The sequence below is a fragment of the Rhinatrema bivittatum genome, chromosome 2 (genome assembly GCF_901001135.1).
Source record: "Rhinatrema bivittatum chromosome 2, aRhiBiv1.1, whole genome shotgun sequence".
Taxonomy (NCBI): Eukaryota; Metazoa; Chordata; class Amphibia; order Gymnophiona; family Rhinatrematidae; genus Rhinatrema; species Rhinatrema bivittatum.
In genome coordinates, this window is record NC_042616.1 from 309,097,343 (window position 1) to 309,119,222 (window position 21,880).

At 43.3% G+C, this 21,880-nt stretch overlaps 1 protein-coding gene across 1 annotated transcript in view; it reads right to left on the reverse strand.

Moving 5' to 3' along the window:
* Positions 1-21,880, reverse strand: part of ULK4 (unc-51 like kinase 4) — a 1,180,200-nt gene that overhangs the window by 978,849 nt on the left and 179,471 nt on the right. Inside the window, exons 14-15 of the mRNA XM_029589702.1 lie at positions 20,865-20,925; positions 1,141-1,322 (exon numbers count right to left, since the gene is read on the reverse strand). Of these exons, the coding sequence (XP_029445562.1) occupies positions 1,141-1,322; positions 20,865-20,925 (243 nt within the window). The remainder of the gene's footprint in view (positions 1-1,140; positions 1,323-20,864; positions 20,926-21,880) is intronic.

Sequence of the window (21,880 nt, forward strand, 5' to 3'; positions counted from 1 at the left end):
GACAGTCCATGTTGAAAGAGTGCACTCAAAGGGGGAGACAGCCTAAGGGCCCTGTTCCTACTCCTCCTATCACTCCTGCCCACCTCCTCCTTCCTCTATTCCCTCCTCTCTTCTCTCCTCATGCTTCTCACGCTCCATTTTCTCCAGCTCCTCACCAACTCATTACTTCCACCAACACCACCACTCCTCACCACTCCTCCTCCAACACACTAAGACAGACATACAAACTAGAAAAAACTATTAAAAACTATTAAAAAGACAAGAGACAAAAGGAAAGGGAAACAGATGAAATACAGTAAACAGGACACCTCACTCAGAACTTGCAAAATACCTCCACTGACCTCCAAGCATCTACCAACTCATAACTCACCTCCTCTCCTCTCTCCCATGCCTGACACACCCTCAAAGAGGCAGCTGCAGGAAGCTTGTATATATAAACAAAAATATCTATGTGCGACATATAAAATGATGTGCAATGCGCTACGGTATCATGATAATGTACAGCGAATTGTACTACTTTGCTGTGTGATGCGGTTAGTACGATATACGCCTACCCACATCCCTTTTTTTAAACACAGATGCTACCACGCCATATTTCTGCTTTTTTTATAGCAATTTGATGATTCTAGGCCTAAATGACAAAGCGACAATATTTGAAGCTGTATGTGGCTAAATTTAGCTGCATAATTCAGGGGCGGTCAGGGGCAGGCAGGAGGCATTTTGGGACGGGCCAGAGTTAGCCACATAAGTTATGAGACTAACTCCGATATTCAGAGTTAACCTCTTAACTTATGCGGCTAACTCTGGTTATGTTATAGAGCTGTTCTAAAGTTAGCTAGATTTATCCCTATTAAATTAACTGGATAGCTGAAAAATGGCCCCTATATTTTTAAAAGACTATAGCAAATTTAAGAGTGTATAAAAGTCCAAGAGTGTATAAAAGTCCTCAGCAAAAGGATAACAGCAGCAAAATAATGAAATGCCTCAAAATCAAAACAGATTCCTACTTTTCGACTTTTCAATCAATAATGGCTTAAAATGCTTAAATTAAAGAAAATCACACTAGCCATACACAAGTGACTGCAGGTGCAGTTTCAAGCAGGTGAACTATGTTATCTGTTTCTGGACTTCATTACTTACCAGCTGTGAGTTGATTAATCTGGTTGCCAGCTCTTTATGGCCAGCCACACAACACAGGTAGCAGAGCAAATTCAGCTTCATCCGGGGTGCCCCTGTTGTCTTTTCAGCAGAATCAATTAGTGAGCAAACTTGTTGCAAAAAGCTATTCCAGTCTAGTTCTTGCAGACATGCAAGCTTTTCAGCTGCAAATGAAAAAACATCAGCTGTTTGCAGTATGCAATTTGAAATTTCATACTTTTATATTCTACTGGGTAAATATACAGTTCTGAACTTAGAAACCTAGTACAATACTGTGTTCTATCATATAAATAAAATGTATACATGAAAGCTCAAAAGAAAGTAAAATATATATATCTCAAATATGGCGTCAATGAGGCCAAGGATGGAAAATTTTGCCTCCGCAAAACAGCAAAATAATCAGCAAGGAATTATATTTCTTCAACCCGAATGCCTTAGGATTGATATTCAAAAACACTGTCTGGGCAACTTTTGGCATTATCTGGACAAAAGCCAAGAAATGAAAGAGACTAATATTCAGAAAGTTGGTAAGTGGACAACTTATCTAGCTAAAGGTAGCCAGATAGTTTGCCTTGTATATTCAAGGAAGATAAACGCTGAATATACACACCTATAGTTATCAAAATACCTTTAACTGTATAAAGTTCAATGTAACCAGTTATGTTTGAAAATTCTTTCACAGCCAGATAACGTGCTACTTAATTGGTTAAATTGAAAATTTAGCTGGTTAAGTGTCTTTAAACTGGAAAAATCAAAAGCTTTGGGGCCTTTAGACTCAATCCTCCAGTTCCACACCACAGGAAAAAGTTAAAGATAAATGTGGGCTTAGAGCCTGATTATCCATACACCCCACAACCCACCAAAATAAAAAAAAATATAGCAGCCACTAGTGCCATAAGGCTGCCCCTCCCCTTTTTTCTTTTTTTTTTTCTTGCAAAATTGTGATCTTTCCTGTCCTCCTCGCTACCCTCCTGGTGACCTATCTTCTACTCTCCCCACTTCTAGACCTCTTCATACCCCAACCCCTGATGCACAAACCCTAGCCAGGAGTGCAGTATTGTGTTTGCTGCTCCCTCTGATGCAGACTTCATCTCGAAACATGGACCCATGTAAGGGCTTTTGGATTACAAGCTGTCTTTTGAAAGATAAGTGATCTTAAATGCATCAAAAATATTTTTAAGATTGGCTGATGATTAGAGATAAGGTAAATGAAGGCTCTGTGGAACAATAAGTGCCTATTATGATGGTCTTACTGAAACTAAGATGTGTTAGGGTATCTAGGTAGAGTTCATAAAATATTCATTGTTGAATGTCTCTGCCTACTTGACATGAGTTTTTGTTCTTCCCTTTATTTGAGCAACCTTTTCTCTAAGCTTTTCTCCAAGAAGGTGATCCAAGCATGGTATGTCCACCAACTTTTCATTGTCATCTTAATGCAGGCTATTGATTCTCAACCAAGCCATACAGAGTACCCTAATGGTCAATGTCAAGGTACGTACTATGGTATGAAATGCTTCATAAATAGATTCAAGAAACTGGTGTATACATTCTTCTGTATCTAATAGTGGCTGAAGGTATGCAACATTACCTTCACCAGATGGAAGAAAAAGTTTCAGCTTTTGTTGGTGAGCAGATATTCATGCACTAAGCATACAGCTTTGGAAACTGTTTTACCTAAATTATCTAGTAGCCTGGGATCCTTCCCTGGCAGGGTAATGGAGTAGATACGTGTTTTCTTTTCTCTTTTAAGAAGCAATTCCACTACAACTGATTTGTTGGGTAATTGTACTATTCCAAATCCCAGAGATTCTTGTATCCTACATTTGAGGTCTGGTTTTCTTGTCACTGTGGTGTAAAAAAACAGGATATTCCCATATTCTGATGTATAATCCTTGCAGAATATTATGGCTTGGGATTGGCTGCTGGCTCTGTTAGTGTTTTTAGAATCTAGAGGAGGCCAAAGACATTTGCATGAGGATCATTGTCCCTAATCGCATTAACTGAAAGTTCTTTTCCCAGCTTGTCCAGAAATCAGGAGTAAGGAAGGTCTTCCTGTGGAGATGAATGTTCTAGAGGCTCTGAGACTGGGTTAGAAGAGATCCCTGCCAACAGCACTTCAAAGCCTAGCAGTGAGTTAACACTAATTAAGGACCATAACTTGTTCACCTCAGAGGGTCTGCTCCAGGTGGACATTCTCTAACTGGCTGGACTCTGCTGCAAACTAATGTCACCTCACGGGGGTTCTGTTAGAGTATTTTTAATTTTATTTTTATTTTATTTAGATTTATATTCCACTTTTCACACCGCTTCAAAGTGGATTACATTCAGGAACTATAGGTATTTCCCTATCTGCAGAGGGCTTACAATCTTACCTGACCAGAAATACTGGGACTCCTTTTTTTGGATGGAAAGGAGACTGGAGAAAAATTCATCATGTGAGACCCAAAATGGGTTCTCTTCCTAGGATAGTTTCAGAGGTCTCCAGAAAGGATTTTCTCTAGAGTCATTCATAGTCCAACCTAATCGCTGCCCCTGACTATCTCACAGGTACTGGTGCAGACCCAGGGGCTCAAAGCTTTGAATGCCCCTCGTCTATTTTGCTTCAGAGCACCATGCACTGAACTTTTATTCCCTCGACTTTTGTTTGGCACCAGAATGCCAAAGTGTCTCGATGGAGCCGGAGCACCAAAAGTGCCTTGATGGCACCGGAGTACAGGACTTGCACTACATTGATGGTGCCAGAGTACCAGATTTACACTGCTTCAGTATTTCTGTCGAGGCCAGATGTTTTGACAGCTTTGCGAGTCCCAGAGCAGACTCCAACTGTAAATCTTAGGAGCCTCAGAGACCTCTGTGAGGAATAAGGTTGGGAAAGCAACATTAAGGCTTTGGTGCCCCTTGCTTAAATGTGCTCCAATGTGCTCGAATGATGTGGCCGCTAATGGAGAGTGCCAGATCTTTTCTGCTAGGTTTTTTTTTTGTTTTTTTTTAAACACTGAAGCAAAGGCAGCGAAACAGAAAAAAGAAGTAATAGTGCTTAAAAACACTATTTGTATTTTTTTGAAGAAAATTTGACTTAAGAAGGGAGCACTAAAAAAATGCTGTTCTTTAACTAGAATTATAAATATGCTCAAAGAAAAAAAGCAGACAAAGATAGAGGTACACATACTTGCTGGTGCTCAGATGAAAAAAGATTAAGGAGGTTCACTAGACAATGCCTGAGCAGGAATTCCCACACATGCTCAATAAGCATAAGCTCTACTAGCTAGAAGTAGTCTATTTGGTTTCACCAGATGACATCAGCACATGTTATGTCTAATTCAGCCCTTCTTGTCAACAGAAAAATTGTAAAAATCTGTCCTGGGGCCTGGGATCTGGTGTTTCTAAATTGTAGACCTTGTTCCAATAACTTTGATGGGGACACTGCCCAAGAAATTGGTGGAGGTAAGTGAAGCATATCTCCTTCTGACCCTCAAAAACCATCCAAATATATGGAAGTAGCTAGATATCTAGTGAAGAGCTGTGTTGGAAGCACTGCAGCCCAGTGAGCTGATGATGCAGCTCCTTTCTCTGACGCACAAGGCATAGAACGAGGGAGCATCAATGGCATCGATGCTTGATGCGTCAAGTGCTCTGGGTCTTGATGCACTGATGGAGCTGAAGCCTTTTACATATATGGCGCCAGTGGTCAATGCGTCGATGTGACCCAATACATCAATGGCTCCTTGGCTCAATGCAGGTTAAATGAACTGTGGACTGCATCGATAGCACCAAAGACTCGATAATTTTCCAGTGCTGAAGGCACCACTGGTTCCAAAGAGTGACAATACTTCATTTTCAAAGGACCAAGCTTCATGCCTTCTTAAATTGACTCAACCCCAAGGATATGGCCTGCTCCAGCAGGTAAGGAGGAAGAGATTTTCGAGGAGCTCTGGCTCAACTCAGCACCTGAGGAGCACAACGAGGCTTCACTCTAGGAGGACCACCAGCTTCAGCTCTTCAAGTGATTTATGCAGATACTCTATTTTCCAGATCTCGGACATTTGGGAGCACAGAGACATTCTGCCATGGTAGTAATAATTTATCCTGGTAGTGGTTTGGTCCCAGGCAGTGGTGGCAGATGTCATGCCCATCTGTAATAAACATTTTTCTGCCACATACACAATCCCTGAGATCACTAATAGTGGGCTTTTGGGGGCCAGACATCCTGTGAAAAAAAATCTTTTTATTTTTTATATGGCACTGAATAGTAGAAATTACTATTTACCTGATAATTTTCTTTCCTTTAAGGAAGGCAAGCCAACCCACACCAGTCGGTTATGCAGTCCTACCAGCAGATGGAGTAAATCTGACTCACTGATGTCACGGACATATAGCCCTGCCCTAATATCAGTCCGCAAGTATCTATAGAAAAGCCAAACTGTGGACATATTGATTATACTTGAACATGACAACAGTCAACCACTCATGTTTCCAACTAACTGGGAAACATTGAGCTCAGCAAAAACGTTAACATCAACTAATCTTAGGGACTGGTTATGTAACTTACCAATCCTTCAAACAAATTAACAGAATAACACTCTGCCTCGTCCGCATATAAAGGATGAATTAAAAGCAAGTAGGTAGCCAAGGGTGGGTTGTGGATTGGCCTACCCTCCTTAGAGGAAAGGAAATTATTAGGTAAGTAGTAATTTCTCCTTTCTCTGCACTCAGGCAGGCCAATCCACACCAGTGAGATGTACCAAAGCAACTCCTGAAAAGGGCAGGAGACTGTTCGCGGCCCCAACACCACCACACACACAAAAGTCGCATCTTCCTGATCCCTAACATCCAAGTGTCAATGCTTGGTGAAGGTGTGTAAGGAGGACCATGTCACTGCTCAGCAAATCGACAGGAGACAACAATCAAAATTCTGCCCAAAGAACCCGCCTGAGCCCTAGTGGAATGCACCCTGACCTGGCTAGGTAAAAGGAGATCTGTATCCACATAGGCAGCCATGATGACTTCTTTCACCCAACGGGCTTTAGTTGCACGCATCACAGATTCACCTTGTTTACCTCCACCATGGAGCACAAACAGTCGGATCAGACTGCCTGAAAGAGCAAGTAACCTTCAAGTACCACACCAGATGTTGTTAACATCCAAAGCATGCAACAAATGATAATCACACTCATCTCTATCCCTGTCCAAAACCACTTTCGACAAAAAGGAAGGTACATTCCTAAGCTGTACTGTCCCCGGAGTCATTCGTAGAAATGGCTCACAGCAAGAAAGAGCTTGGAGCTCAGAGACAAGTCGTGCTGAACAGATTGGTAAGAGATAAATTGTTTTCAAGGTGAGAAGCCACAGACCATGCAGTGGCTGAACATAGGACCCGCCAAAAATCGCAATACCAGATTAAGGTCCCAAAGAGGCACTGGGAACTGCAAGGGAGGATGTAAATGAATCAGAGTGTTAAGGGCCAAGTCTTTAACCAAGCCCTCCTGCAAAAATTCAAATATCAGTGGAATTTCAACTTTGAGCAGATAAAGCAAAATTGCTTACCTTGTAATAGGTGTTATCCCAGGACAGCAGGATGTAGTCCTCACATATGGGTGACGTCACCGACGGAGCCCAGCGCGGGGAATCTTTCTGTCAAAGTTTCTAGAAACTTTTGACTGGCCCTGTGAGGCCACTGAGCATGCCCAGCATGCCATGATATTCTCTGCCACAGGTGTCTCTCTTCAGTCTCGTATGTAGCAATAAGCTTTAGTAAAAATAAAATAATAAAGGAGTGAGACCCAACTCCGCGGGGTGGCGGGTGGGTTCTGTGAGGGCTACATCCTGCTGTCCTGGGATAACACCTATTACAAGGTAAGCAATTTTGCTTTATCCCAGGACAAGCAGGATGCTAGTCCTCACATATGGGTGATTAGCAAGCTAGAGGCTGAGTCATTTCGTAGTGAAGCAACAGTGATGTATTGTTGTTGAATATGAGTCAGCCGCAAATCACAGTAGGTTGGTTGTAGAAGGAGTTGGGATTATACTGGAAACAGGTTCTTTAAGACAGATTGTCCTTAGGCTGAATCTTGTCGTCCTTCTTTGACTAAACAGTAATGAGCTGCAAAGGTGTGAAGAGAACTCCATGTTGCTGCTTTACATATGTCAATAATTGGCACTGAACGATAGTGTACTACTGAGGTTGACATTGCCCTTACTGAGTGTGCCTTTACTCGCCCTTGGAGAGGAAGGCCTGCTTTTTCATAGCAAAACTGTATGCAATCTGCAAGCCAGTTGGATATAGTATGTTTACCCACCGCTTTTCCCAGTTTGTTTGGATCGTAAGATACAAACAGTTGTGTGGATTTTCTGTGGACTGCAGTGCGGTTGATATAGAATGCTAGTGCACGTTTACAGTCCAAGGTGTGTAAGGCTGTTTCTCCTGGGTGAGAATGAGGCCTTGGAAAGAATGTGGGTAAAACTATGGATTGGTTCAAGTGAAATTCCGTAACTATCTTGGGGAGGAATTTTGGATGTGTACGGAGAACCACTCTGTCATGTAGGAACTTTGTATAGGGTGCATACGTGACAAGTGCCTGTAACTCACTAATCCTTCTAGCTGATGTAATGGCTATGGGGAAGATAGTCTTCCATGTGAGATATTTAAGGTCACAGGAATCTATGGGTTCGAAAGGAGAACGCATGAGCCTTGTTAATACCAAATTTAGATCCCATTCTGTGACTGGTGGTCGAATTGGTGGTTTAAGATGTGTTAAACCTCTCATATATCTGCTTACGAGAGGTTGTGTGGAAATAGGTGCATCTCCCATCTTGTTATGGTAGGCTGAGATTGCACTTAAATGAACCCTTACCGAAGAAGTCTGGAGACCAGATTCTGAAAGATGATATAAGTAGTCTAGTAGAGAAGTAGTGGGGCAAGTGAAAGGATCGATATCCTTTTGCCTGCACCACAAAGTAAACCTTTTCCATTTGGAAGAATAGTTCTTTCGTGTGGAAGGTTTACATGAAGCTATGAGTACTTGAGATATATTGGTTGAAAGATTGAGGGGTTGTAAGGTCAAACTTTCAACATCCATGCTGTCAGGGACAGGGATTGAAGGTTGGGATGGTGCAACCGACCCTGATCCTGAGTTATGAGAGTGGAAGCTACTCCCAGGCAAATTGGATCCCTGACTAAGAGGTCTAGAAGTGTGGGAAACCATACTTGTCGAGGCCAATATGGGGCTATGAGTATCATGGACCCCTTGTCCTGTTGTAGCTTCACTAGAGTTTTGGTTATGAGCGGTATTGGAGGATAAGCGTATAGTAGGCCTGAGTTCCAAGGGCAAGCAAAGGCGTTCTTGGCTGGCTGGTTGACTTGTTTGTGTAGAGAACAGAAGTTGTCCACTTTGTGATTCAGATGTGACGCAAAGAGGTCTATTTTCGGTTGTCCCCAACGTTGGAATATCCTGGTCGCTACTGAGGGATCCAGGGACCATTCGTGTGGTTGAAATTGACGACTGAGACGATCTGCTAGTACATTTTGAATGCCTGCTAGATAAGTGGCCCGAAGATACATTGAGTGTTTCAGGGCCCAGCTTCTTGACAAAGGAGATACGAGCCCGTACCTCCCTGTTTGTTGATGTACCACATGGCTACTGTGTTGTCTGTTTGGATCAGAACAGTCCTGTGTGAAAGGCAGTCCTTGAACGCATGCAGCGCATAGCGTTTGCTTGAAGCTCCAGGAAATTGATTTGAAACGTTGCTTCGAGCTTTGTTCAGGTGCCCTGGGTTTGGAGACTGTCTATGTGAGCTCCCCAACCCAAGGTGGATGCATCTGTAGTTAAAGTTATCTGTGGGGCTGGTTGCTGAAAAGGTAGGCCTTTGCGCAACTTGTCCATGTTTGTCCACCAAAGTAGAGATGATCTTAGTTGGTGGGTCACCTGAATTGGAGAATGTAGTGGTTGAATGGCTTGGATCCATTGTGATCTTAAAGTCCATTGGGTAACTCTCATGGCTAGTCATGCCATAGGAGTAACATGAACTGTGGAGGCCATGTGGCCCAGTAAAGTGAGAAACTGATGAGCTGTCGTTTGTTTCTGTAAGGAAATGGATTTTGCTAGTAGAATGAGTGTGTCTGCTCGATCTACAAGTAGAATGGCCTTTGCTAGATTGGTATTCAATTCTGCTCCTATGAAGTGAAGTAGGTGAGTTGGAGTAAGATGGGATTTTTGATAATTGATGAGAAATCCCATGGAGTGAAGTAAAGCAATTGTTCAAGTGAGAGAAGTAAGAGCTCCTTGTTGAGATTGACTCCTTATGAGCCAGTCGTCTAGATATGGGAAAACATGGACACCTTCTTTGTGTAAGTGTCCTGCTATTACTGCCAGACATTTGGTGAAGACTCTGGGAGCAGATGCCAATCCAAATGGTAGAATTCTGTATTGGAAATGTTGATGGCCTACCATGAATCGCAGGTATTTGCGATGAGGAGGGAATATGGGAATGTGAGCGTAAGCATCTTGAAGATCCAGAGAACAAAGCCAATCTCCTGTTTGAAGAAGTGGAAGCATGGTGCCTAGAGAAACCATCCTGAATTTTTCCTTTTTCAGAAATTTGTTGAGATTTCTGAGGTCTAGGATGGGACGCAGGCCTCCAGTTTTCTTTGGAATGAGGAAATATCGGGAATAGAATCCTCTGCCCTGCTGAGTCCGGGGCACTGGTTGTATGGCCCTGGCTCTCAGAAGGATGGATAATTCTATTTGTAATTGAATTAGTTGAGAATGTTGTTGGGAGAAGAAACTTGGTGGAGATTCTGGAGGAATTGAGAGGAAATTTAATTTGTACTCCTGAGACACTATGGAAAGTACCCATTGGTCTGATGTTATGTTTTGCCAATGTGTGTGAAAATAGGATACTCTCCCGCCCACTGGCAGGTCTGGTCGGGGATTTGGAGGTTGGTCTTGTCCTCTGGCTTGTACTTCAAAAGCCCGCTGCTGGGCCTGTTTGTGCAGGAGGTTGCGGACGGGTAGGCCTAGGCTGTCTGGCCTGGGACCGTTGTTGTGGTCTGGTTGATCTACCCCTAGAAGATTGGGGGTAGTATCTTCGTGGCCTATAGTATGAGCGTCTGGGTTCCCTTCGGGAAAGGTGACGAGAAGATTGTGTAGAGGGCTCCTGTGGGGTTTGAGACAGTTGACGTAGAGTCTCTGTATGGTCCTTAAGCTGTTGTACTGCTTCCTGGACCTTCTTCTCCAAATAAATTGTCCCCTGAGGTCTGAGGCCTTGAGCCATGCCCCATCTACGGGCGGTGATTCCAGCTGCTGCTGCTCTGGAAGCCGTCTCAAAGTTGTCGTATACTGCCCTCACCTCATGTTTCCCGGCTTCTAGGCCTTTGTTGACTATGGCCTGTGCCGGTTCTTGGAATTGTGCAGGTAAAGAGGTAATAAATTCCTCCATTTGCTTCCATAGGTTCCTTTGATATTGTGTGATATATAATTGGTAAGCAGAGATTTTTGTGTTTAAAATGGAACTCTGATACACTTTTCTGCCTAATGAGTCAAGGAACCTATGGTCTCTACCAGGTGGAGTTGATGAGTGTGGACGCACACGTCTGGATTTTTTCTGTGCAGACTCCACAACAACAGACTGGTGTGGTAACTGCTGTTTTTGATATCCTGGAGCTGACTGCACTATATAGGTTGTGTCCACACGCTTGTTCACTGTGGGAACAGAGGATGGATGCTCCCAGATGCAGCATTGTAGATCCAAGAGAACCTTATGGATTGGCACAGCCAGCACTTGTTTAGGCGGGTCTACAAACTGTAGAACCTCAAGGGTTTGTTGCTTGGTATCTTCTTCTGCTGTGAGTTTGAAGGGGATGGAATCAGCCATGTCTTGAACGAATGTTGAGAATGATAAATCCTCTGGAGGTGGTTTTTTTCTCTGATATGGAGAAGAAGGTTCAGACATGAATGCCTCAGAGGATGTTATAGACTGCTGGTCATCCCAAGAATCAGAGTCATCTCTGTAGGGAGATTTTGGTGATGACCTGGGAGGGAAATGAAGGCCTGAAGGGCCTGGCTGTGGATCATCGGTGGAAAACAATGGTAAGGTGTCATGAGGTTTTGTTGATGGTAGGTTGTCAATGACATTTTGGTATCTTTGCAAAAGTCGTCGATAAAATGCGAGGTCTTGTACCTCGGGAGGCTCGGATGATGGTTGCCTCGATGGTACTGTTGTTGTCATCGATGTAGTCATCGGTTGCAGTGATGCAGAGGACTTCAACATCGATGGTATCGAGGATGGCATTGAAGAGCCCGATGGAATCTGGGCGAAGATGGATGTCGATGACGTAACAAGTCTCGGCGTCGTGGTGATCGAATCCATCGGTGTCCTCGGTGCCAAGAAGGGCACCGGCATCGGTGGGCCCACTGGCATCGGTATCACTACCAGCATCGATGCTGGAGGCATCGCCATCGGCGAGGTCGCCGGAAGTGGTTGCTCCTTGAGAGCCTGGATGACCGCTTGTCTGATGAGATCAGACAATTCCGGCTGTACAACTGGTGGAATCAGAGCAGTTGTAAGCGGTGGCGGAGGCTGCGATGAAGGATCCTGTAGAGGAGTATCCGAAATCGATGGAGGTGAGGGCCCAGGCATCGAAGGGACCAATGTTTCCTGGTCCCGTGGCCGCTTTGCCATCAATTCTTCTTGGGACATCGATGCCGACGATGACGGTCAATGATATCGATGCCGATGTTTTAACTTTAGACGGTCTGCCCACTTCGTCGATATTACGGACGATGGCGAAGATGGATGATCACCGGATCTGTCCGGGCGCGGTTTTTTAAGCAAGGCCCTTTTAGTCGCTCCAGCAGGAGACGACTTCGACGATTTGGAAAGAGAAGGAATTAGTTGGAGCTGGAACAAATGTTCCATTTTCTCCTGCCTAGCTTTTCGCCCTTTTGCTGTCATCTCGGCGCATTTGGGACATGTACTTACATCATGTTTTTCGCTAAGGCAGAGAACACATTCCGAATGTGGGTTGGTGATCGACATGGTTCTATTGCAAATCGGGCATTTTTTGAAGCCCATAGCCATTTTGTCATCGACGGCCGTCGAAGATGTGAATTCGTTGAGAAGAGAAGTTTTCCAAAAATGAGAATAAAGAGTGGGGTAGTCACCAGCCGGTGATAAGAAACCCCTAGAGATGGCTATGAGAGAGAATATCCAAAAAATATGACTTTTCAGTCAGAAAATTGTGTGAAAAACGCAACGGCTCCTGTCCCGCGATGCCTAAAGCAGTGCGGAAAAGCGAAGACTGAAGAGAGACACCTGTGGCAGAGAATATCATGGCATGCTGGGCATGCTCAGTGGCCTCACAGGGCCAGTCAAAAGTTTCTAGAAACTTTGACAGAAAGATTTCCCATGCTGGGCTCCGTCGGTGACGTCACCCATATGTGAGGACTAGCATCCTGCTTGTCCTGGGATAAAAACCTTTCTCCTCACACCAGCTCTTAAACACTCTCCAAACTCTAACAATCTAGATATGTAGAAAATTTCCTGGCCCAGAGCAAAATGGAAATCACTGTAGAAGAATAACCATGCTTCAGCAACTGAGCACTCTCTCAAGGTCCAAACTAAGACAAAACTGACCCAGATCATTGTGCAGTATGGCCCCTGATGCAATAGATCCTTCCTGAGCGGTAATCTGAGAGGACTATCCACCAATAGCCTCTGAAGGTCGGCATATCACGACCTCTGGAGCCAATCCAAAGCCACTAGAAGTACAGTTTCGGTCTGACTTGCAATCTTCCGAATGACCCTGCCTATCATCGGCCATGGCGGAAAGGCATACAACACCTTGCTCCATAGCCAAACCTGAACAAGAACATCAATGCTCAGCTCTCTGAGAACACTTCTGTGATTTAAGAACGTGATACCTTCACATTGCCGGAAGCTGACATAAATCCAGGTATGGGGACCCCCCAGCACTTCGCTGTGAGTTGAAAGGCTTTGTCTGCCCCTCCCATTCTTCTGGGTCAAAGGACCACATACTGAGAAAGTCAGCCCTTACCATTGTCCTTCCTGGCAATGTGGGAGGCAGATATGTCCTGGAAATGCTGTTCTGCCTACACCATGAGCGCATCCACCTCCACCAACACCTGTTGGCTTCCAGTTTCACCTTGATGATTGGTGTAGGCTACTATCGTAGCATTATCTAACATTATCCTTACCATTCAAGCTTTCAGTCACTCAGCGAACCACAAGCATGCCAGTCGACCTGCATGCGCCCCCGAGGTTCATGCCAATGCTAGTACTTCAATCAGGGCTGCACCGTGCGCGCCCCTAGGCCTCCAAGAAACATGGCGGTTGCAGCGTCGAGCCAGTCCAGGAATGCCGAAGAATCCTCAGCAAATGGACATCGCAGCAGCCAACCTTCCCGCGGACAGAGAGGGAGGCGCCAAAGAGGTAAGGAGGGCGGAGAGAGGGCGTCGGGCACCGACGGACACAACAGGCTTCAGGAGGAATTCGGAAAAATTCTAGAGCATAGCCATCCCTTACCAGGGGTCAGTTGTAATATGGGTCCATCTTTGAAAAAAGTGAGATAGATGCCCACCTATCTCCAGCGCATATCAAGGCATCCACCTTGGGGAATTGTAACTGAGCCCCCACACCTTCACTGTGTACATCGAGGTGCTCTGGCCCCATAGCCTGCATCTTTATGAGGCTTCTTAAGCCGAAAATACTGAGATCTTCTGAAGGTACGAGGCCTTTGAGTCGTTGCTCCTCTGTATGGCTGAAACTGATGAGAAACCCTGGAGTGGCTCCTCACCCAAAAAGGATGCAACACCATCTTCTTGTCCTCCAGTAATCGAGGAACCTTGGATTCCCCCCAGCTATTCATCATCTTCTCCAACTCACTGCTAAATAAAAGAAAACCCTTAAAAGGTCACCTTGTGAGATTGGACTTGGAAATAGTGTCTGCCGACCAATTTCACAGCTATAACTGGTGCCAAGAAGCTATCACGGAAGCAACCTCTCTAGTGGCTATCCACACCAAGCCACAGCCCACATCAGCTAAGAATGTGGCCTCCAGTTCCATCACCGATCCTCTTTCGGATCCTGCTCCTTGTGTCTCTTGAGAGAGATGCAAACCAATCCGAGCCACCAGGAAGCAGCAAGAAGCACTTTGCAAATTTATTGCCATGACCTCAAAGGCCTGCTTAAGGATAGCCTTAATACTTTTATCCTGAGAATCTTTTAGGGCTGCCCTCCTTCCAATGGAATGGGAGTTCGCTTGGTCCAGCGCATATCAAGGCATCCACCTTGGGGAATTGTAACTGATCCCTTGCCTTCGGTTCCAAGGGGTATAAACCCAATAAAGTGCACCCCCTCTTAAAACTTGCCTCAGGGGCGCTCCACTCAAGATCAATTAATTGGATCCAGGAGGGGAAAGAACAGGATGCTTTGGGTAAGGTGATCAATATGAGACTTTTCTTCTGTAAGCCCGTAGTGTCATATCCAGCCAGAGTTTCTTCAGAGTCTGAGTTCAACTAGCTTTTGTTTAATATGAACAAATAGTTTCCAAGAAGTTGGAGAATATGGTAAATTCCCTGAGAAGTTCTAATCTCAGGGTTTTTAATTTTCCTATTATAAAGTTGATGTCTCTTGTTGAACTTTTTAGAAATTATATCTCTCAAGCTTTGAAGATTTCTGCACCTGGGATGATGCTGATAACTAAGGCATATTATTTACCACAAGTTACAGATGAAGCTGTTGGAAATCAGTCTCATGAATCTACTTTAGATCTCACAAATATTTTGGAAATATCTCAAAGTACAGAGATTTTGCAGAGAGGAACTCTTTTGGTGACGTTTAGGAATAATGTTCGATAGGAATAATGTTCTAACATTTTTCTTTCGAACTCGATTACTTTTGTTCTATGGGCAAAAAGTATGGGTTTATCCTGATGTCACTAGAGCAATCCAATTATGTTGGAAAAGATTTCTTTCTATGTGTTCTGAGATGGTATCTAAGGAGGCCCAATTCATTTTGCATTATCCCTGTAAATGCCTTGTGAGATATCTTAATATGAATTACATATTTTTTGAGCCTTCTCAACTTCGATCATTCTTAGATTTGCACGCCTAGTTGTCACTCTTAGTATTTTAGCTATTTAATGAGATAACTGGTGTTTGTCTCTCATTTTCTTTTTTTCCATTTTCATGGTCTTATATATTCGCTCTTTATTTCTTCTTGATCTTCCCTATTTTCTTTTTATTAATGAGATTGGCTAGTTTTTTTTTTTTGCCTGTTTATTTATGATATTTGTTATATATTTGTTTTGCACCTCTTATTTCTATAACAAGGAATTCTTGTGTTTAATTTAAAATGCTTGAAGAAAGAAAATTTGAACATAAGTACAATCTGATGTGACTCTAAATCAGGTGGAAATTCTCCTCTTCTCGAGGAAAGAAGTCCAAGTCCCCCTTGAAGTCATATGACGTATCATGATCTACATCACTCTGAACATCTCCAGGAACAGCCTTCCTGTGATGCTTGCCCGCAATAGCTGACAAGTGAGAGCCCCGAGTATATGAACCCCTCTTAGAAGGGCATCCCCACTGGGTGCCCCTGCACAAAAGTCTGCAGGCCCTGGGAAAAATTCCACCCAGGAGGAGGATGCATCCATACCAGAGCCCACAGGCCCAAACCTGACACATTCCAACCTTTCCATCGGAGATGCCTCTGTCATCAGGAAAAAGAAGGGAGGGGACCCATCCTCTGTGTTGCCTCCCATCACACTCCCCCTTTGGAGTCACTACAGCCCGAAGGGATGTTCCAACCTCGCCAAAATCTGTAGCAGCCAAATCGCCTCAAACATCTAAACAGAGCTAATGCATGCTTAAAGAAAGCAATGGCTGGATTGTCCTAAATGGCAAGCCCCACAGATAGCAAGGCATTTATACTTCCCCCCCCCCCCAGCACCATAGTTTTCCTGCACTCGACTATAGGCAACCTCCTGTGTGCACACCAACCGCGCCCAGGTATATGTGCACAAATATGCACCCAAAACTGGGCTGTGGGCTATGTACACAAGTATCCCTACATGCAAATATGCGCACAAATCTAGGCCACAGCTTTATGCGTACAAGTACACGCATACATGCACACCTATTTCAGTCACTGCCGTGCAGCGAGAATGCGCGCACACACCTACATACATGGTAAAACATTTGTAGCCAACCACACAGCCAGAAGAGTGGAGTCTAGTTCAAACGCTGCTCAACCCACCAAGCCTAACCCACCTCCAACTCTACACTAACTACCCAGAGAAGTGAGGGGGAAAAGAGACTTAGAGACACCGAGGCACATACTCCAAGGCAGAATAACCCGGTAAGGGAAAAAGAGGGGACTAAAACTTCCCTACTCTCTTTTTTTTTGTTTGTTTGTTTTTAACCTCAGCTCAGCCCTCCCTGGCTGAGAGCACTATTGAGTCACTGGCTATGGGGAGAGAAAACATACGCCTTCACAACCAAGCACTCCTTTGTCCTCGCTACCACTGTGTTTTTTGGGTATTTTCTTCTTTTAAGCCTACGCCAGGCCAGGCTCCCAGACTTAAATTGCTCAAAGGAGGGAGGGACCAAATGGCTGTCACCTCAGGAGCTCAAGCGATGCATCTGAATCTTCTCTTCTTTTTCTCCTCTTAGAATTCTTTTTTTAAACCACAAACAATCTCCAGGAGGGAGATGCAAGTCTACCAACTGCTGAAGACAGAGAATACTAACGGGCTGATGTCAGAGCAGGGCTATATGTCAGTGACATCAGCAAGTCAGTTTTATTCTGTCTCCACCTGCTGGTAGGAATGCAGAACCAACTGACGTGAATTGGCCTGCCTAAGTGCAGAGGAAGGTGAAATTATTTCTTACTTGATGTTTTCCTTTCCTTTAATACAGTCAAATCAGGCCACACCCATGGGCTATGCATGCCAACCAGCAGATGACATCAGAGATCAACAGGTCCACTGATGTAACTTCTTGTATAAATCCATGCTAACACCAGCCTACCAGAATTCCTTTAACAAGCTAACTGTAGGCAAGTTTAATGCCATCACCTATCAACCATATTATTGGCTCAAGTGATTTTTTTATCCTGGACTTCCAGAAGAATATTGGAAGTAGAAATGAGGGAAGAATTCCAAACAGTAAACCAGAAATAATTCACCTGCAAGGAAGCAAATAGTATGAGTCCTTGAGCTGTGGCAAGATAGAAGTAACTCAGTAGGCGAACTAGCTGGACCAACACTGACAGCAAACAGACACTCTCAAGCTGGTATTAGGACTAGGCTTCCCCTATACCAGCCTCTACCCCCGCAGGTTGAGCTCTTGAGTTCTGAGGCCATCAGGACTTGGGCAAGAGTCCTAAAGTAGAACAGTCAGGCAGAGTTATATGCAGCAGAGTTCTGGGCAGGTGGTAAACAGGCGGTGTCAGTATCTAGACAGAAGTCAAGGCAGAAGGCTATCGGGCAGTGTCAGTATCTGGGCAGAGGTCAAGGCAGGTGTCTATCAGATAGTGTTAGATTCCAGGCAGATGTCAAGGCAGGCGGTTATCAGGCAGTATCAGTATCTGGGAAGAGGTCAAGGCAATGTGGAATCAGTCAGTATCAGAGACAAGACAAGGAGGTGGAGAGAATCAGGAGACAAGAGGGAAAGGGATGAAGCAGGGAGAAAGGTACAGGCTGGAACAAGCAGGAGTTGGACACGAGCAGGAACAAGTAAGGCGAGGAGCAAGGCTGGCTCAAGGCAAGGCGCAGAGCAGAGCTAGAACAAGGCAAGACGCAGAGCAGAGCTAGAACAAGGCAAGGCACAGAGCAGGACTGGAACAAGGTAAGGTGCAGGGCTTGACTGAAACAAGGCAAAGCAAGGAGCAGGACAAGAACAAGGTGAGGCGAGGAGCAGGACTGGAAAAAGGCAAGGCGAGGAGCAGAACTAGAACAAGGCAAGGTGAGGAGCAGAACTAGAACAAGGCAAGGTGCGGAGCAGGACAAGCAACACACATTGCAGGCAATGCATGCAGGGGACCTGTAGCTGAGGTGCAGGTGAGTGGTACAGCTAGGTTTTAAATACCCAGCTTCCCATGATGTCATCTTTGGGAGCTGTAGCACAGTTCCCATCATGGAACTCACACAGCTGGGAGAGGTGTGCGCGCGCAAAGAGGGCACCATGATGCTGTGGTGCAGGGACTGAGAACGGCGTTGAGATGAGTGAGGCTGACCTCTGGGCCATCCTATTACAGAAATTAGCAGATAAGTAACTTCACCTTCTTCTTCATCTAGTCAGACCAGCCAAAGCAGTGGGATGTAACCAAGCTACTCCTGATAGGGCAGGATGCTGCCCCAGCCCCTTGCATTTTCGCCAAGTTGATGCCTTCTTTCAAGTTCTGATAGCTAGGTGGAAATGCTTAGAAAACGTATGCAAAGACAGCACGTCATTGCTTACAGATCTCCAAGGAGAAACTGATCACAACACCAGTGGTCAGCCTCTTCTCCTCTTAGCTAGGCAGGAATAAGGACGATTAATTATATAATCACCCTTGAAGCAGACATCTTGTCAAAACATTGCCATGTTGGGTGTATTGGAATCAATCCTGTGCTAATTTGACATTTGATTTTTTTTGTAAGTATGCTTATATTGTCATTAAATTTGTAATATTTTATCACACATATTTATTCATATATTTTATTATCTATTTATTTATTTTTCTTTTGTGTACCACTCTTGTTGTTTTACTGTTTATTTGTGTGGTTCACCTACCTCTCTATTTGTCTTTCTTGCTTTATAGTGAGGTGAATTTAATTAGCTGGAAAAGAGAAGACTGACTTATCAGTCTTCAAACATTTAAAAGAGACTTAAAATAAGGGTGGCAAATACTTCATCCTATCCATTCACGAAAGGACAAGAAGTAATACATTAATATTCTAGATGGCAGATTTCGATTAGACATTAAGAAAAATGTTCTAATTGAGAGGGTAGCTACATATCAGAATCTCCATCACTGGAGGTATTAAAGGACACAGTAGACAAATATTTATCTGTGACAATCGGCGATCCAATTTAATTGCAGGTCCTTGTTGCAATGTTGTTGCTCTGCTCCCTCCCATTTCTCTCCCCAAGAGCAACCTCTCTACCACTCTCTGCCCTGCAGTAAGAGGATAGCATACTTCATACTTCCATCTGCCACCTCCGATGACTGGCTTCAGTCCCTCAGTTTGAAACATGTGGTGTTTTATAGTCTTGAGGACTTTGCCAGATGCTTAATTCAAACTATAAGACTGAAGCCACCCAGCAGAGGAGGCCGATGAAGGTACAAAATGTGCTTGCTACCTGCAGGCTGGAAGATCAGTGTGGGGGTCAGGGGAAGGGAGGCCAGCAGCAAAAGAAAAATTAGAAAAAAAATGCACTCTCCCCCTAAAAAATTACTAGCAGACCCAGAATAAAATCAGAATCCTTATCATTACCGATAAATCTGTCTACATGCTCTTAAAAGCCTCCAGTGATGGAGGTTCCAACATGTAACTATCCTCACACTTAGAACGTTTTTCCTAAAGTCTAATCTAAATCTCCCCTGCTAAACGTTAAACTCATTACTTCTTGTAATAAAGGACAGACTCTTTCTGCTTGTAGGAGGAATCAGAGATCAGGAGTGGGAAATCATTTGGGCAACAGAAGACTAGGGACTAGGTGCAAGGCAAGAGAGGTCTGGGTTTCGTGGCAAGTAGAGGGAGGGAGGGAGAGAGAGAGGAAGAGAGAGAGAGCCCTGCCACAAGATGCTTTTTCACAGAAGAACCAGCTTTGTCTTGGTTTCAAAACTATGCTTTGTCAATAAAATTGGGTCCCTGGTGATGATACAGCTATAGTGGATCTTGCCTGGATGAAGAGAAATGGCTAGATGAATTATTAATATCCTTCCCAGTCCTATTATCCTATGAGTCTATAAAAATTCCTGTCTGCATAGGATACAGAAATCATTGAAAACAGACTATAACTTAAAATGCTAATTTACATTCTTCAATCAATACACTATAGGCTTATTAGGTTTGTTTGGAGTTTTTTTTTTTTAATAGATTTCAGTTACAAATCAAGGTAAAGCTTTACTATCATGATAGTGAACATACAAAAGCAAAATTCACCAAATTCTACAAAATTCAAAAACAGACAAATAAAAAATATGCACTTCATGGGATAGCATCAAGTATCCTCAGGCTAGGCCAAGAATCATTTTTGCTGCATGAGAAGAAATGCCCTGGGCTGAATCTCCAGCTAATAGCCCATTGATACAATTCAGGAATTTTGCAGAATGGAAGCTTATGTGAAGATTTTACAGTAATGCCAAACGTAGTAGTTTGGAATGAATGGGCAAAGCATGAAGAATTAAATATTATTTTCACTTCTCTATAAAATTACTTAAAAAAAAGAGTTATCAAGCCATACAAAGCAGCATAATTAGTATCTCCAGAGTCAACATAATTTGATCTTCTCGTAATTTAATTACAGTATTGTTAATCACAAATGTCAAATTAATAATGTCAAACATACATCATTATCTTTCACAATATACACCCTATGTTAACTCCTTGTCACTTGGACTTGGGAGTTTTTCTGTACAACAAAAGAATATATTCTACAAGGCAGCATGAGGGAGCTAAATCATTTGCAGAAGTATTTTACCTGAATGTGCAGTTACATTCAAAGTTTTCACATCAAATCTAATAGGCGTCTGCTTCATAATCTGGAAAAAAAGGTATAGTTTATTTTTTTCTTCAGCTTCCAAGGATAGTAATTGGTTCATATTTTATAGAAATATACATAATTGGGGCCATTTTCAAACCTACCCTACATAGGTGCAAAGTCCTTGGATAGAGTTTACCATGGGATTTGCACCAGTTTTCAAAGCCAAAGGAGAAGTATACTTTCCCTTTGAAATTGTTTCAGCAAAATGTTTCTATAGAGATATGTGCCTGCTTTTTGTATGGGTACGTTTTCCATGAACAATGTCACATATAGATTTGAAAATGCAAAACTAAGCCTGTTGTTGCAATCCTCAATCCTGTCTACTTTTTTTTCCCCAGGTAAAAGTATATACATTGTTGAACCCAATGTGTACTTTTATATAGGGGACGGGTGGTCAATTTTTCAGATGGCCAATTTGCTCAGTTCAATGGCTCTTGAAAATTGTTCTTCCCTTTGACAGCAAATAACCAAAAGGTCTATCTTGTCAGCCCATTTCCTGACATACTTTGTTATTATTTCAATTTTTATATAGCACTCTAGCCAATAAGCATAGTGTGATAATTGGTACAAAATTACATGGTAAATGGAAAAAATCTGAAGGATGGATTTTCAAAACATTTATTTGGCTAACTTTGGAAGTTAGCTCAATAAATCTACCAGTTAAACATTCTCCCACCTCACACTCACTAATGAGTTAATTTTCAAAGGAGTTATGCACATAAATTAGCATATATATGTGTAAGTATCATGTATTCGTATACATGCTATTTTATAAATATCAAATATATGCATATATGTTCGGTTTTGTGCACATATTTACCTGTGCAAAAAAAGGGGCGTTCTAGGACGGGGCCAAGAGATTCACATGCTAAGTTGTTCTTTTAAAATAGATTTACATTAGGTAACTTATTTGCATAATATTACAACTGCTAATTAAGCAGCAAAATTGATAA